The sequence below is a fragment of the Scyliorhinus canicula genome, chromosome 10 (genome assembly GCF_902713615.1).
Source record: "Scyliorhinus canicula chromosome 10, sScyCan1.1, whole genome shotgun sequence".
Taxonomy (NCBI): domain Eukaryota; kingdom Metazoa; phylum Chordata; class Chondrichthyes; order Carcharhiniformes; family Scyliorhinidae; genus Scyliorhinus; species Scyliorhinus canicula.
This window is the reverse complement of record NC_052155.1, coordinates 40927174-40944890: the sequence shown is the minus strand read 5'-3', so window position 1 is coordinate 40944890 and position 17717 is coordinate 40927174. Positions and strand designations below refer to the sequence as shown.

General features: G+C 45.0%; 1 protein-coding gene across 1 annotated transcript in view; it reads left to right on the top strand.

Annotated features, from left to right (window-relative positions):
- The window catches only part of tg (thyroglobulin), a 475922-nt gene that overhangs the window by 419072 nt on the left and 39133 nt on the right, over positions 1-17717 (top strand). The window contains exon 46 of the mRNA XM_038808459.1: positions 4165-4272. Coding sequence (XP_038664387.1) covers positions 4165-4272 — 108 coding nt within the window. The remainder of the gene's footprint in view (positions 1-4164; positions 4273-17717) is intronic.

Below are 17717 nucleotides of genomic sequence, written 5' to 3'. Positions count from 1 at the left end.
GCCCCCCCCCTTGTTTTTGATTGGCTCCAATCAGAGATCACCCATTTTTCTGCAAGTAGGGAGGTGGAAAATCTAAAGAGAATTTTACATCCAATACTCATCTCTCTCTCTCTCAACTAGACTTGCTCTGTAGCGCTCTCAATTTTAGAACAGAGGATTTGGATTTCATCCCCATTCTGGCATCTGAGCTCCTAATTGTGTCTGGAAATATGCTGCTCTGTTGTTGGAGGCACTTTTTTTTGGGACGTGAAACCAAGGTTCCATCTGCCTGCCAGGTGCATGTGGAAAAGGAAGATTGTTGAGTTTTCCTAATGCCGGGGCCAATATTCCTGCCTCAAACAATACATCAAAAAAGCAAATTAGCTTTCTAGTTATCTCACTGCTGTTTGTGGTACATTTCTATTGGAGAATTATGGAAAGCCATCACATAAATGCAAATATTTCTTTTTTTTTCTGCTGGTACATAAAATATATTCTGTTGCACGGGTTACTGGCCTTTGTAATGTTGCTTGGGGTCAATGTGCTAAATCTGGATTGGTGATGGAGTCAATGTAAAATAAAAAATGCATATAGGAAAGAGAGAAAGGGGAACAGCTGGATAGAAATTTTGGATTTTAGGACACGAAAAGTGAGACAAACCCAATCCAGCCAACCACCATCCCATCAGTCTACTGACATATCACCAATAAAGAGATGGAAATGTCATTGGCAGCACTCTCTGGCAGTATCTATTCACCAATGACCTGCTCACTGATGCTCAGTTTGGAACACACAGCTCCAGAACTCATTACAGCCGTTGTTCAATGTGAACAAAATAGTTGAATTCCAGAGGAAAGTTGAGAGTGACTGTTCCTGACAACAAGGCAGCATTTGACTGAGTGTGGTATCAATTAGCCGGAACAACATTCAATTCAATGGGAACCACTCACTTCAGAGTGCAGCACACTATCGATATGCCAAATGCAACACTTTTAATCATTTTGGGATAGGTCCTGACTTTCATATCTAAGCTGGGCTATTCTAATGTGTTTGGAGCACAACGGAAAATGGTTGCGGTTGTTGAATACTTATCGGTCCTGTCGCGCCAGAATCAGGACAGAACGGAGCCAGCAGACCCCGGGACCGGCTTTTTACGGGATTCCCGATGGTCGTTAGGCCTCGCGAGATCCACCGCTTTCCGGGTGACAGGCTGGCAGTGCCAATGTGCAAAACTGGCATTTTACCCATGCCAGGGATCGGGGGTGTCCTGCCCAAATGAGGTGGGTTGTGGGTGCTTGGGGACTCCCTTATAAGTGAGTTGGGGTTGGGGGGGGGGGGTTCCCGGGGTCATGTTAGAGGCTCGAGAGACATTTTGGGGAGCTCCGCTCGTCAGGACTCCTCAGTGCAGCAATTGATGCTAAGTCCGGCCTCGGCGGGACGGTCAGAACGCACTCTTTTTAAGGTTAGATCACACCCATCATTTTAGTCCCAGGACATTACTGCAGGAATTCCTCAGTGTTTAATCCGAGGCCCAACCATCTTCAACTTCCTTCCATCCAATATAAGTGCAGAGCTGTGGACGTTAGCTGATGATTGCAGTAATTCACCGCCATTCACAATGCCTCAGACACTGAAGCCAGACCTGCACAACATTCAGACTTGGGCTGTTAAGTGAATAAGTCCAGGCAATGGCTACCTCCATGCTTTACCGGATCATCTTAAGAAGGTGTATCAGATAGTGAATAGTATAGAAAATGATTAAACAGTGGAAACAGGACTATGGGACCTAGCCACAAATCGATAAAAAGTAACTTAAAGGCTGATACTAGAAAGTTGTTTACAAAGAGAAAAGTCGTAATTGTAACAACTTAACAATCATTTAAGATGCAATTGGACAAAGCAATCTGGGTATTGTTCTGGATGGACAGATTAAGATGAGTCAATTAGTTTTCTTCATCCTAAGTATTGTTCAGAACGCCCCCAAAGTGGGCTGACATGTGGAAGAATTGAGGGATGGACAAATACAGCCACTGGAAAGATTGGAAAATGATTAAATGAGAATGAAGTGTTTTGAAAGAAAATAATGGTTTTCTTTGCTTCCTCGCGGAAGTTAGATAAATAAAGCAATAAATTTGTTCCCTTTCCTCACCACATTCCATAAATAAAACTCCAAATGTTCTGCAATGTGGCTGTGCAAACAACTGCTTAAATAAGGTTACCCAAATAAGGTTACTAAGATTGTCAAATTTAGTTAAAGTTCAGAGGTTCTCACTTCGTTGTGGTTTCACAACTTCAGAGGTAATTTACCGGACATGAAAGGTAGAAATAGAAATAGAAAATGCTGGATAACCTCAGCAGGTCCGGCAACATTTGTGAAGAGAGAAACTGGAGGGGGGGGGCGATCATACATACAGTCTTGTCACACCCAATTCCGGACACGACAAGGCCGTTAAATGTGATGCTCGGGATGCCTCACGAGATCTCGCAAGAATTGCGATCTGGATCGCGCTCTCATTGGGCAGGATCCAGATTTGTTTATTTAAGTTAGTCTCACTTAAACATGTCCGAGTCTCCCAAGGCCCGGGATTGGGCACTTGTGCCTGGGAGACCTAACCATGGTGCCTTTTAGCACTGGTTCAAACAAACGTGAACCTGTCATAACGGCACTTCGGCGGGTCTGCCAGGACGTCAGAGTCCCCTGGGTGGTTGGGCTCTGGGCAGGGTGGTACCCTGGCACTCCCACTGCCAAGCTGTCAGGGGCACCACCAGGGTGCCAGACTTGCAGTGTCAAGGTGCCCGGGTGGCAGGTTTCCCATGTTGGGGATTGGGCCCAGGGGTGCCCTGCCCTTATGAGGTGGGGTGAGTGGGGCTCTAGGACCCCTAGCAAGAAGGTTGGGGTGCTGGGGGGGAGGGGGGTTACAGAGGCTGCGGTGGGGAGTCGAGAGCACGAGACGCCATTTAAAAAACAGCACCACAATCTCTTCCTGTGCTCGTCAGTGCAGGAAATTAAGGTAAGTGCGGCCTTGGCAGGGCATTCCTCACCTAGGCCTGAAAAAAAACAGAGTGCCGTTTGATAGCACCGAGAAACACCCCGCTAATCGCGCCCAAAATGGGACTTTTTTTCCCCATTAAATCACGCCTCAGGTAAACTATTCTGTAGAAAAATCATACAGACTCGAAACGTTAAGTCTGTTTCTCTCTCCACAGATACTGTCAGACCTGCTGAGTTTACCCAGCATTTTCTGTTTTTATTTCAGATTTCCGGCATCTTGCAGTATTTTGCGTTTATTTTTTTAGGAAAAGGCAGAAAGATCAATTAACTCATAAACTGACTGAGTTCAACAAGAATGAGGCTAGTGGGTATTGGAAGTGGGGTATAAGTTGTTACTGGCAGTGGCCTGTGCACTTAATGTTGAGCCATGAGGAGCACTGTTGATGTTTCTAGCTCCACAATGATGTAAATAAAAAAGATTGAACTTGCCTTGTCAATGGTCCCTTTAACGAAATGCTGGCTGCCAATTATCTTAGAGGGGCTGAATGGTCCTGATCCTATGTTCCTATATTTGTTTTGTTGAAAAATGCATTTATTGTTGAAGGTTTGGATCTTGCCTTCATCAGGACATTGCAAAGAATACAATGTAATGGAAATCAATAAATATATACTGTATGATAAAGACTGCTGATTGGTTGGCAAGTGGACTCTGATTGGCAGAGCTGTTGCCATGGAGAATGCACCCATTAATAATGACCGACAGTTAACTGCCAGGCATTTCAAATTTAAACTAGGCAACTGGAGCCCGATTGGTCAAAGTATTACCCTGAGGAATGAACCAGCGAATGGCTATCACTTATTTTAAACAGGCACAATATGTATGTGTGTTCTTTCTGTCTGCATAGAACAATATCCTGTGTCTTAATATATGTCAGTCATCATCAACTGATGCATTCTCCATGGCAACGCTTCTACAAATCAGAGTAGACTTGCCAACCAATCAGCACTCTCTCCTCATACTTTATTAAATGTGTTCATTTGCCTTACATTGTACTCCTGTGAATGTTCTGATGAGTACAAGATAAAAAAGTTTCAACACAAATGTCAATTTGTTTTAGCAAATACTGAAGGTCTCCTCCTATATTCCTTCATTTGGTCTAATAAAGTCAGTTATTTGTATGATTTCTTTACAGGGACTATTTCATCATTTGCCCTGTTGTAAAGATGGCTGCTCACTGGGCCAACAGCACACAAGCAAATATCTTCATGTACCACGTACCAGGAAGCCTTTCTCAGCACAGGTAAGGAACCTACAGCAAGGCGTCAAGGGACCTTCCAAACATCTTTTTTGTTTTTCATTTTCACAAGTGGGGATGGTTGATCTGGGGCTAGACCTTCTTCTTGAAGTGCAAGCATTTGATACAACTGAGGGGTTTGTTGCAGAGAGTAGTCATAAGTTCCTCACTTAGTGTGGCTCTGGAGTCAGACCGAGGCTGGAGCAGTTAAGGGCAGCTCAGTTTTCTTCCCTAAAGAACATAATCGAACCATTTTTTTCCCACTATGGGGTTCATCGGAGTGTGGGCAGACTTGATGGAACAGCTGAGGCATTTCAGCCAATTAGTTTTCATTTATATATATATCATTCTTTGTAAAGCAACCAAGCAATATAAAATAAGATTGGAATCTTTGAGCAGAGTGTTAAAATGAAGAATCAAATGGGTTTGGGTGCAGGTGGGAGGTGAAAATGTCAGCACATTGAAAAGCCAGCATAAACCCACTTTCCAGATTTAACTGGAGCACATTCTGCTCTTTGTGTGTAACCCTGTTGGGGGAGGCAGGTCAATTGTTCAATAAGAGCGATTCTTCAACTCACGTTCAAATTTAATGGTGCATTCATGGCTTGCGTGCTAGAGCTTGGACTTTGTATGAGGCCCAACATGATCATAGCCAGTGACAGCACCATAGAACATTGAACATACAGTGCAGAAGGAGGCCATTTGGCCCATCGAGTCTGCACCGACCCACAATAAGCCCTCACTTCCACCCTATCCCAGTAACCCAATAACCAAGGGCAATCTAGCATGGCCAACACTAAGGCCAATCTAGCATGGCCAATTCACCTAACACATCTTTGGACTGTGGGAGGAAACCGGAGCACCGGGAGGAAACCCACGCAGACACGGGGAGAACGTGCAGACAGTGACCCAGCAGGGAATCGAACCTGGGACCCTGGCGCTGTGAAGCCACAGTGCTATCCATTGTGCTACCGTGCTGCCCACCAGTCTGCAATTCAGAGACCTGTACTAGACAGCAAGAAGGAGAGCAGCAGAGAGTGAGAACCAGGGTCAGTTCACCTCTCAGGAGTCACAGACAGTGAAACAGTTTCTACAAGTGGCAGCTAATTATCCTTGACATTCCTGAGTTGTGTCGCCCTTTCTCCCACCCCCCACCCCCAGAAAAAGCCCCCAGGGAGCATTCAGGTCGGACCATAAAATTAGATGATTTATATTTTCTAAATCTCAAAGAAATCCAGAGTAGTCACTAGTTTTAAAGTGTGCAACAGGTTTAGCGTTTTAAAATATCTCTACAATCATGAAATTTCCACACTTATGCTTATAGATAAGTTCCTGGTCGCTTCAGTGGTGTCTGCTTACTTTGTTTTGAGTCCACACCCAGGCTTAACCAATCAAGTACTGTGAGTAAAGATCAATTAAGAGATTCATATAATCAAACGCAGATCAATTAAAATGATGAAGAGTAAAGGCGGGATGATAGGGCTGGGGGCGGGTGAGGGGTTGGGTATCCACATCACCTACCCACCTGCACTGGAATTTTACCAGGTGCAGGGGAGGTGATGGACTGCCCACCCACCCTTGCCCGCCCACCCTTTGGCCAATCAAGGTTGTTAACTGACTAATTAATAGCCACTTAAGGGACTCCTCCGACCACCGCTGATATTTTACCTGTGGCAGGCATGACCCCACTCCTGGTAAACCCAGGAAAGGGCCACCTCTGCATGATCCACCACCCCCCACCACCACCCAAAGACTACAAATCGTGGACTCCCACCTTGCCACAATCTGCCTGAATGGCCCCGGTGGGATCTCCCGACAGGCCCCAGCAAAGCCACCCAGCTTACCTTGCAGTCAGTCTTCAGCGACCAACCTCATCAACACTGACTGCTGCCCTAGCAGTGGCCACCGCTCCCAGTGGGTGCTGCTGGGATGGGAGTGCTGCCGGCCGTCTGATACAATGGGGGCAGAAGCCCCAACCTCAGATAATTAAATGCCTGTTGACCAAAAAATTTGGCTTCCACCGGGCTTGGCGCCATCTGTTCAGCTAGTCAGCAGAATCACCACAACCACGTAAAAGCCAGTCCATTGTATTTCAGGAGACTCCGGTTGCTACATCAGGTGGTGGCAAATGCCTGTAACTTCCTAGGAGAGGAACTGCTGCTGACTGTACTTGGTGGCCAAATGTAACACGTGGTTGTCAAAGTCACCACAGCCCTCAACTATTTGGCCTCCGTTGTTGAAGTTGCTTCTCACTTCTTTTCAACTTCAACTTCTCCAAATTGCATCTTTGGATTGGTCCTTCAAATACAGGAGCTGAGATTGCATCATGCAGGTCACCATCACACCTGTTGCTGAAGTAAAGATAAAGTGAGATGGCTGAGTTAAAAAGATGGGCCGAACATATATTCAGGTTCCCCACACTATATCATATCCTGCTGCTCCTAACAGATTTCCCAGTTAATGTCAGGATCTTGTCACTAACTATGTTTGCCTGTGGGTGGTGCATCAGTTGCCAACTGGTGCAATTTTGAGTAAAGGCCTATTAAAAGTGAATTTTCATGGAAGTTCTCTCATTTATCCACCATACTTTGCATGGAAGCCAAGAGAATATGACGGAAATGGTACTTTAGCCCTTTTAGTGGGCATTTTTGCAGCTCTTCTTCCTGAAGTCGGGCACCGATGAGCAGCAGGAACTTCACAAAAATTCAGCTCCTAAGTGTTCCTAGAAACAGTTCTGGATTCCTGCCAGAGGGATGCTTTGGTTTTGGTGTAAATTGGTCTTCGCAAATGATCACTTTCATATGACTCAACATCACTGCCAAGTTGACATATACATACACCCTTCATTTGACTTTACTCTGAGGGGCAGAGTTTCACTCTTTATGTTACTGAAGAAGAACTCACAACCTTTCATCTCAACATCAAGCCCTCTCCACCGAGCATACCTGTGCAACTTGACCTACACTAGATCCCGGCCCAAAATGAAATGAAATGAAAATCGCTTTATTGTCACAAGTAGGCTTCAATGAAGTTACTGTGAAAAGCCCCTAGTTGCCACATTCCGGTGCCTGTCCGGGGAGGCTGGTACAGGAATCGAACCATGCTGCTGGCCTGCTTGGTCTGCTTTAAAAGCCAGCGATTTAGCCCAGTGAGCTAAACCAGCCCCTCAGCACTTCAATTTGAAAATTCTGATCCTTGTGTTCAAGCCCCTCCATGACATTTCTGCCCCCACCCGCCACACACAATCTCTGTAACATCCTCTAGCCCTACATATCTTTTTATTAAAACAATAAAAAATATATACAAGGCCAAACGGTACAAACACTAATTTTGTCTTGGATAAACAAGGTACTAAAGTACGGGGGGGGGGGGGGGGGGGGGGGGTGGGGGGGGGGGGGGGGGGGGGGGGGATACTCTGAATTTTAAAACAGTTCACAACACAGTTGTACAAAAGAAAACCAAATGGTACACACACTAAACTTTGCGCTGGAGAGACCAGATACCCTCATCTCTGTACCAACATAAGGGAAAGGAAGGAGGATGGAGAGAGAGGGCAAAGGAGGGTGGTGGGGAGGGAGGGAGTCAAGGTATTGGTGGAGGAGGGCCCAATAGCACACTGTCTGAACTATCTACGGAGGCAGAATAACAAAAGAACCTTCAATTATGATGTATCAGATTCCGGGAGTCCCCCAGAGGGGGTGAGGGGGCGACACAGTGTCAGGCACGAGTGAGCCCCCTCCAGCCCTACAAACTTTTGAAAACCCATCATTCCTCCAAATCTTGCCTCTTGTGCATCTGGCATGTCCTTCAGTCCACCAAAGGCAGACCTGCCTTCAATTGTCCAGGCCCGAAGCTTTGGAATTCCCTTATCATCTTTCCACTTCTTTCTCTTTAAAGGTGCTCCTTCACGTCAACATCTTTGACAGCTTTTTGTTACCTGTCCTAATGTCTTCTTATTTGATTCAGGATCTGTTTTTGTGCCTGTTTGTCTGACTATGTTCCTGAGAAATATCTCAGAATATTTTACTACATTTCAAGGCACCATACGAATTTATGCCGTTGTTGTGCTCAGTGAGAATAATCAACGATCCATGCTGAAATGCTGTGGTGGGAGGGGATATCATGGATTTCTATGAAAGGACAGTACTGGACCACTGAACTAAAAAAAAGTTAAATATATCTTAATGGTTAAAATTGAACCTTACACACCCTGAAAAGAGTTAGACGTGACATGATGTTAAGAGCCAACATATTGCAAATTACCTCATCTGCACTGAACTTTGTAAACCCACAACTTTCTAATCAAGAGGTGAGATATGAACCAAGCTGACAGTCAAGAGTATTTACAAAGCTATCATTATAAACCAATAACAGTTTATAGCAAAATAATGATCTCTAATTATGCACAGTGTGGAAAACACACTTAGTGAGATTTTATTTTTAATGTGACTTACAGATTGAAGTAAATGGTGAGTGAGACAGACTGCAAAGGTTTTGCTCAATGCGAGCAGGGGGTGAGGGTCATATAGACAGGTAATGCACCAACTCCTTCTTCAGCCTGAGCCAAGGAGTCTGGAGTACAGAGAGCTAGCAATTAGTTTTGGCTTTTTGATAGAATAAACAGAGCAGAGCACTCATTTGGCAATCTGCGGTTGTGTCCCACCCAAACATTTTTGTGGCAGTATCTCGTCCCAGGCAAAATGTTTTTCTAGAACCATCCCTATGTTTTTTTTTTCTGTTGCCATCTAACCAACTTTTGTAATTGAATTCAGCAATGTTCACATTATGGTGCATACAGGTCATGGGGCCCAGGAAATGATCGGTGTCCATAGCAGCGATGTGCTTTAGTGGCAGGTGGTGCCTATTCTGAGCACTGAAAACTGGCAAGAAATATATATTAATGAGTTGCTTGCCAGCAATATCTTCCCTTGGCAGCAACTACAATTTTGATATATTAAAAGGGCAGTGGAAAGTAAATCCCAAAACCTCTTCATTGATGATAACACATGATCCACAGGTGCGAACCTGGTCGAGCTGTCTTTGTGAAATATTAACTCCCTCCATGAACACCTGTGATTAAACTGACTGGATCAGCTATTAATGCTGAAGCATGAATCGCTGGGATACACCAGTCACTGTCTTTGTGATACCATCCACCTCCCCTGACAACAGTCCTCCATTTCCTTTCTCTATATCTATGGCTTATACCTTGACACACACAATGTCATATGAAGGAAAAACTGAATGCAGCCTGCTGACCTTCACAACTGAATTCCCAACATGATCTCCTTCTGTGTGCAGCTCCGTATCTAGGACTTAATTTTCTTGTATGCACTCAATTATGATTCCAACTGTAATCTTAATAGTCCAGCATAAAATAATAAAGCACGGAATAAGAAATGGGTATTTGAACCATCAAGGCCTTTCTTTGGACATGTACAATTCATCTGATCATGGACTCTCGTCATCACACCAACTTCTGAAGTAAAATCTTTCAGGAGATTAAGTTCTAACCCCTTAAGGTGATTGCATAAGTCTACTGGATAACTCTGTAATCTATCCAACCTAAACCAACATCCCTCCATAGATGCATCTAGTACGACCTAAGGTAGGTAGCCAAATGTTATTACTGATTATTAATGGGCAGCACGGTAGCACAGTGGTTAGCACAGTTACTTCACAGCTCCAGGGTCTCTGGTTCAATTCCCAGCTTGGGTCACTGTCTATGCGGAGTCTGCACGTTCTCCATGTGTGTGCGTCGGTTTCCTCCAGGGTGCTTCGGTTTCCTCCCACAGTCCAAAGATGTGCAGGTTAGGTGTATTGGCCGTGCTAAATTGCCCTTAGTGTCCAAAAAAGTTAGGTGGGGTTACTGGATTACGGGGATCGGGTAGAGATGTGGGCTTAAGTGGGGTGCTCTTTTCAAGGGCCGATGCAGACTCAATGGGCCGAATAGCCTCCTTCTGCACTGTAAATTCTATGATTAATAGATTGCAGATTTTGTTTTGTAATATACTTCAGACAAGATGTTCATCCTTGATTTAGTGCAAACCTTCCTGTTACTTCCCTTTCTCATTCTTATTCCTGCCACATTGAACAGGGCTGCAGTTCTGCCCTATAGTTAGAAATTGTTGAGTCTATGTGTATGCTGTTGCTGATTACTACTTCAACTGCCCCGTCAATGCTCAGAAAACTGCGATTTGGTGACTTGAGAGGTATCAATTAACCGGGTGGTCCATTTCAGCTTTGAACGCACTCATCTTGTGGTTTGAACCTCTCTCACACAGAGCAGGGAAATCCCAGGTTTGATGCCAGGTCTGTGCTGTGTTGTCTGATCTCAGCTGAAGCAGTGCTGGAAATGGGCACCGTTGCAGTTATGTTACTGGCCAAGTAATCCAGAGAACCTGAGTTCAGATCTTACCATGGTCGTTAGAGAACTTGAATTCAACTTTTTTTTAAATCCTGAAATGTGGCTGTGAGAATGTTGGATTGTCAGAAAAATCCAATAGGTCATCCATGCCCTTTAGGGAAGCAAATCTGTTGTGTTTACCTGGTTACTTCACTGCCATTATTCACTCTGAAAAGGCCTAACCCATGGGGTTTGACCAAAGCAATGCAAACTATACTGGTTAAAATAAGCTATTTTCTCACAGCAACTAAGGATGGGCAATAAACGCTAGTCTTTTCAGCAATGCCCACATCCTAAGAGTCAACTAAAGATATAAAATGCTGCACGCATTGATATCCCTACGCTGGAAAGATAAATAATATACATATAATCAGTGAAGCTTCCAACCGTTAATTGTTGTCAAGTGATCCCTGATGGAATTAAATCTTTATGTGCATGTGTGTGTGGCTTTGTATGTGTACTGGCTGAGGATAGGATTGGACTTGACTGTGATATTTCACACAGGCTAATAGTTTGTCAAGAGACAATGCCCCGTTTACTTTGTCTAACAATCCTCACAGAATGACATCCCAATATGGTAGGTAAGGAAGAACATTTTGGAGGTGGAAATAGTGGTTGATTATTGCAGAGGTAAATTTTAAACAAACCGATCACGTGATTTACAATAGCAAGATGTCACCCTCAACTTTAGCACACGCTGCTCAGAGCTGGTGAGTGTAACGTCATCTTTATTTATCAAATTGTCACATGTGACATATTGTCACAAATATGTTGTCACATGAACCAGTACCGGGTCCTGGAGCAAACTTTGTTCATCGGCAAATGGTGGGTGGCTTCTGAAAAGATAATCAATCTTTGTTACCCACTGAGGTTTATATCGCAAAGCTTAGTCATGGCAAAATGTAGTCCATGGAGGTCCATCAGAGAGCTATGCTTTTGACGTTCTTGTACCTCCCTCATAGCTCACCTAGCTGTCGGAAGCAGTATTCAATCTATTGTATCTGGACAATGAAATGCTGTTATCCTAGAAATCACTGGAAGTAGAAGAGCTTCCCTTGGTTACTAGGAGCTGAGGAATTTCCTGGCTTTCACTTGACGGCTGCTCACGACAGCAAGGTGCTTAGAAATCAGGAACTCGGGAAATCAGGTGCAACCCATTATTAATAAAGATATCTTAGCTGTCCTGAGACTCGTCCATGAATAAGGCACTGTTTTCTTTGTGGTCCCTGAAATAAAGGGGATTGCCCCGTTTTCCCGCCGAGAGCGGGATTCTCCATTACCAAGGCAGGCCAAAGGAGTTTCCCATTGTGGCCACCCCAGGCCGTCGGGAAACAAGCAGGTGTGGGTGCGCTGCCGGCGAAGCGGTGGATCCCGCCGATGGATTATCCCGCAGTATGAATATAATCCTGTGAATACTCAGTCATGAAACACAATACAGAAGCAGTTCAAAATATACCAGAGAACTGGAGAGGGGCAGACAGAAAGGGAAAGAGAGAGAAAGATGATGACAGTGAAAAACCAGAGACAGAGATTATGAATATTTTTCCATCTCCTTATTGACAGCCAGTGAAATTTCATTATGTTAAATTCGCAACACATTTTTATTATTAACCTCCAGGCTTCAAGTGACAGTCTCTTGGCTCTCTATCTCTCATCACATTATTCCAATAAAATGCCTGTTTCTGCGTAATTGATAGCAACCAGCAAATTGTGTGGAAAGAAAATATTTTTCTTTTTTAGATCTTTGTGTTCCTTATTGTGACACCCCACATTGCTTTAATATCAGCAATATGCAGTTGGAATTTTCAAAGTAACATAAATATGTGCTGTCTCTTTCTTTTGAAAGGGACTTTACAAATCTGTCTTTCTCGCTGGCAGAAATGGAAAGGGTTCACAAGGTGTATTGGCCTGGTCCTTGACACCGTCACCCTCTCCCCCAACACACCTCACATCTGAAAGTTTTGACAGCACCTTTGGGGCTTGTTGTAAAGGGAGTCATTTGATATCCAGTGCCACAGTTTAAAGCTCTCCATGGAGGTCGAAATGCCTGAGAACTACTCTTAGATTGCAGAATATTCCAGAATATTTAATTTAAGCCATTCCCTCCTTTACCTTGTGAACTTTCATTATTAACACCACTCTAAAGGACGGCACGGTGGTGCAATGGTTAGCGCTGCTGCCTCACGGAGCCGAGGAACCAAGTTCGATCCCGGCCTGGGGTCACTGTCCGTGTGGAGTTTGAACATTCCCCCCATGTCTGTGTAGGTCTCATCCCCACAACCCATCATATGGAGGGTAGGTGGATTGGCCACGCTAAAACGGCATCTTAATTGGAAAAATAAAAAAGAAATTAAACATTAACACCACTCTTCAAAAATATGCATTTAGCAAACCTTTCTTTCAACTTTGGCAGATGTAACAAATGAAAAGGGCACTAAACAAAAACAGAAAACGCTGGAAACACTCAGCAGCTCAGGCAGCATCTGTGCAGAGCGAATGTCCTAGACAGAAATAGAAATAAACGTCTTGATCAATTTTACTTTGTGCTACCCACCTCAATGTACACTTCAATCATTCAAAAAATTATGGGACAGAAATTCTGAGGAGTTATTCCCAGCAAAGAGCCATGGGGGATGCGAGTATGGGGCACATTACTGGGGCAGCAATGTTTTAATCCCATCTCCAACCTGGCATCAAACAGTGGAATCTCGCAATTTCCTTGAAACTAATTTCAGGGAACTGTGTTCATTCACCAGCTGTGAATGAATATTTTTATTTATTTACACAAACATATTTTGGCCTGAATCCCCACCACTCATTGTTTATTGGATAGGCATTATTGGAAAAGAACTTGTGTGGTATTTTCACAACTTTGTTTCAAGTATGATAATCCTGCCGATAGTATTTTGTGATGGAAGTAGTCAGGTGCCAGAACAAGTGGCATGGTCTCTGGAACGTAGTTCGGAGATTTATTTTGTCAAGAAGAGGCAATCTCATGACCCAAACATACAGTCAGTTACTTTAGGACATGTTCGTCATTCTTTAGATGCCTCATTCCCAGCCACATCCCACCAACCTCAAAAGTACAGGGCTATTAACTTAATCCGTGGTTGCTTGTTCTGGGGTATATTTAGATATCCGTTCACTGTCGTTCTTGGCAAAACTAGATCCATTTTAAATCAGATATCTTCAACTGAAATTTATAGGCATTTTGTCCAGCCTGTTTTAGTGGCTGCTCCCTCGCTCTATGGATCGGATATTCTTTCTGTTATTTGAAGCCGGCTCCGTTTCATGAAGTAGGGATAACTGTGTAGGGTACAGTGGCAGTATTTACTGACTTGCTTACCTTCAAAGCTTGATCCGACCGTGACATGGCCTCAGCCATGCTTCAATGAAGAGGTGTCAGAGGAGAGAAACTTTCTAACAAGGAGAGAGGAAACATTCCAACAAGTAGAGCCAACAATTATATCCCAAACTCTCAGCTAAACATTGATACCTGGCCAATGCATATCCCTCAACCAACATCACTTATAAAAAAAACAGATTATCTAATCATTGGCCAATTGCTCTCTGTGGGTGCTGCTTTAAAAATTGGCTGCCACGTTTCAACATAATAACAGTGACTGCAGTTCAGAAGCATTTTAATTCATTTTGCTATTTATTCATAGGAAGTGGATATTGCTGACAAGGCCAGTATTTATTACCCATTCCTAATTGCCCTTGAGAAGGTGGCGATGAGAACATGGAGAGACAATATAAAATAAGGGGTAAAATTCTTAAAGGAGTGCAGCACAGGGACCTGGGTACATATGTGCATAGATCATTGAAGATGGCAGGACAGGTGGAGAGAGCAGTTAATAAAGTGGACAGCATCCTGAGCTTTATTAATAGGGCCATAGAGTACAAGAGCAAGGAGGTTATGCTGAATTTATACAAGACACTAGTTAGATCTCAGCTGGAGTACTGTGTACAGTTCTGGGAGCCACAATATGGGAAGGATGTGGAGAGGGTGCATAAGAGGTAGAATGGATTCAAGAGTTGAGAAACGCCAGTGTGAAGATAGATTGAAAAAGTTGGGATTGTTCTCCTTGGAGGGGACTGGACAGAGTACATCGGGAGAAACTTCCCACTCGTAAAAGGATCAAGAACATGAGGGCACAGATTGAAAGTGATCTGTAAAAGAAGCAAATATGAGGTGAGAGAATTTTGTACAGATGAATGGTTTGGCTCTGGAATGCACTGCCTGGAAATGTGGTGGAGGCAGGTTCAATTGAAGCAGTCAAGAGGGCATTGATGATTATTTGAATAGAAACAATGTGCAGGGGTACGGGGAAAAGGCAGGCAAATGGCACTAAGCATGATGTTCATTTGGAGAGCTGGTGCAGACATGATGGACCGAATGGCCTCCTTTTCCACCATAGCAATTCTGTGCTTCTGTGAGCCCCTGAACAGTCCTTAAGATTATCTGAGATCATGGGCTGGATTCTCCGTTATTGGGATTATGTCCCCAGCCCAGCTTCAAAACTGTGGAGTTTCACACCAGTAAAACTGATGTGAAAGGCCACATATTCCTAGCCCTGCAGGGGGCGAGCAGGGCTCCATAGCGGACTCGGACCGCAGAGCTGGACCCTGAAAATAGACCCTCCGATCGGCCACGCGCCTGACCCTGTCCGCCTGCACAAATATTTCCCAACCACATATACGGCCCCCCCCCCTGCCCTCCGATTGGCCCGCCCCCGACCAGGGAGGCAGCAGACTGAGTCCGCAGCCGCCACGCTAGTTCCCCGACCGGCTGCACCACATTAGGTCGACACCGTCGGGACTTCGGCCGGTCGGGGGCAGAGAATGGCGGAGCGGGCCTCCAGCAATGGCCTCAGGTAAGTCCTAGGTAGGTCCGAGGTGACGCGGCGTATTTCGGGGGCCGCAGAATCAGGGGAACCAGCGCCGTGAGAGAACATGGATTCTTTGCGCCTGCTATTTTGGCGGCAGGGTGCGGAGAATCCAACCCACATTTGTGCCAGCTTTCTGGAAGAACTACTCACCTAATTCCATGCGCCTGTGTTTTTCCCCCTAGCCCTGCAAATCTTATCTCTTCAGATATTTATCCTATTGCTTCCTAGAAGTCACAATTGAATCTCCCTCCATCACATTCTTCGGCAGTGCTTTCCAAAACTTTGTCTCAACCCTTCTGTCTGTCGGAACAGCTTCTCACTATCTACTCTGTTCAGATCCTCACTATTTCTAACACCTCTATCAAATGTCCTGTCAGCCTTCTGTTCTGCAATGAGAACACCCCACCCCCCCCTCCCCCCCCCCCCCCCCCCCCCCCCCCCCGCACCCCCGGCACTTTGTCAATCTATCAACCTAACTGATGTCCTCATCACTGATACAATTATCTGGGATGAGATTTCTTTTGTGGTGCTTTCAGAGCATCCCGGATGATGTATTGGGAGTGGTACGAGGTTCTGGTGACCAGAAGCAGCACCCAGAAAAGTGTGTGTCAGATCTACCTCAATTATAGCATTCCTACCTCTGAGTCATAAGATTGTGGGTTCCAATTCCATTCCAGAGAGTGAAGCAAAGAATTCACTGGTACTCCAGGGCGACATTTTAGGAGTTCCTGTCCTTTAGATGAGACGTAGGGTAGCAAGGCACTATTTCATAGAACAGGAGAGATCTCCTCAGCCAATGTAAAACCATAACCAATATCATTAAACACCGGTACTCTGGTCTTGATCTCATTGCTGTTTATGGAACCATATTGTCTGCAAATTCAGTATTGCAGTTCCTACAATAAAACAGTGACGACACTCCAAAAGCTCATCGTTGGTTGTAATGGTGTTTGCAATGCCTTGGAACTCTGAAAGGCTCCATTCAAGTCTTTTTTATTTTGGGCTTAAAACATCAGCTTTTTTTCTCATTAACCTGCAGATGTGTTTCAATTCCTTGGAAGGAGTGATCTTTGGGGTTGATGATAATAGAGATGGAACAACAAATGGCAGCCTCAGAAAGAAGAGGGTCAGTTGGGAGGGAAATTAGTTTTATTTAAGGCCTCTCCTTGCCAGTTGCCAAACGGCATGGAGCAATCGTTGCTCCATTCCTCACTTGCTCATTCTATCCCTACCTATGGCCAATGTCTGGGGCTGGGCTGGACCATTTGAAACCTTGCTGCCTGTTTGACCCTGAGCTGGGTTTTCAAACCCATATCCTCTCCATTATCAAGACTGTCGACATCGCCTTCCGCAGCGTTGCCCATCCCCTCCCATCTCTGCTCATCTGCTGCTGAGACCACCATCCATGCCTTTGTTACCTGAAAACTCGACTTTCATCCTCCTTCAAGAGGACTGTAAAGGTGGGATTCAGTCCACTGCAATCAGTCTGCCCATGTGAATCTAGGGATTCCAGATTCCCTAGGTGAGTGATTCGCTGGACTCCTTGACGAGCTGGAGCAGCTTTTAAACGCTCCCCTCAGCACAGACTGTCATTCTGGCCAAGAAGGTGGCTGCAAGAGGAGCTGCAGCAAGGTTCCTGGATGTGAACATCAATAGGATACTGGGCGCTGTGGAGGAGAGGAGGGACATCCTATTCCCCAGGATGGGCAGAAGAGACCAAGCTTATGTTGTGACCCAATATCTGGGATGAGGTGGCAGAGTCCATACGTGCCGGCAGCATGACTAGGAGGATCGGCCTGCAATGTCGGAAGAAGATGAATGACCTCCTTCGATCTGCCAGGGTTAGTACCCACCTCCATGCCCCTGACATCATTCCCATCCTTAACCGCTGCCATCTGACCCTAAACCCTTGCAACCCTCGAACACACCACTTATCAGTATAACCCTCAGAACCCACCCCCCAAGAATACCCAGCATAATCCATCCACTCTGTGGTGAGGCACCTTGCCCACACATGCCACCTGCTATAACGCCCCCAAAGCTGGCTTAGCCAGCGCCTCACAATGTCCTTTTCATGTTCCCAAGGATAAGACAGGGCATAACAGGAGATAATGTGAGAAGACGGGTGGGAAGGGGCATGCCCGAGATATGCA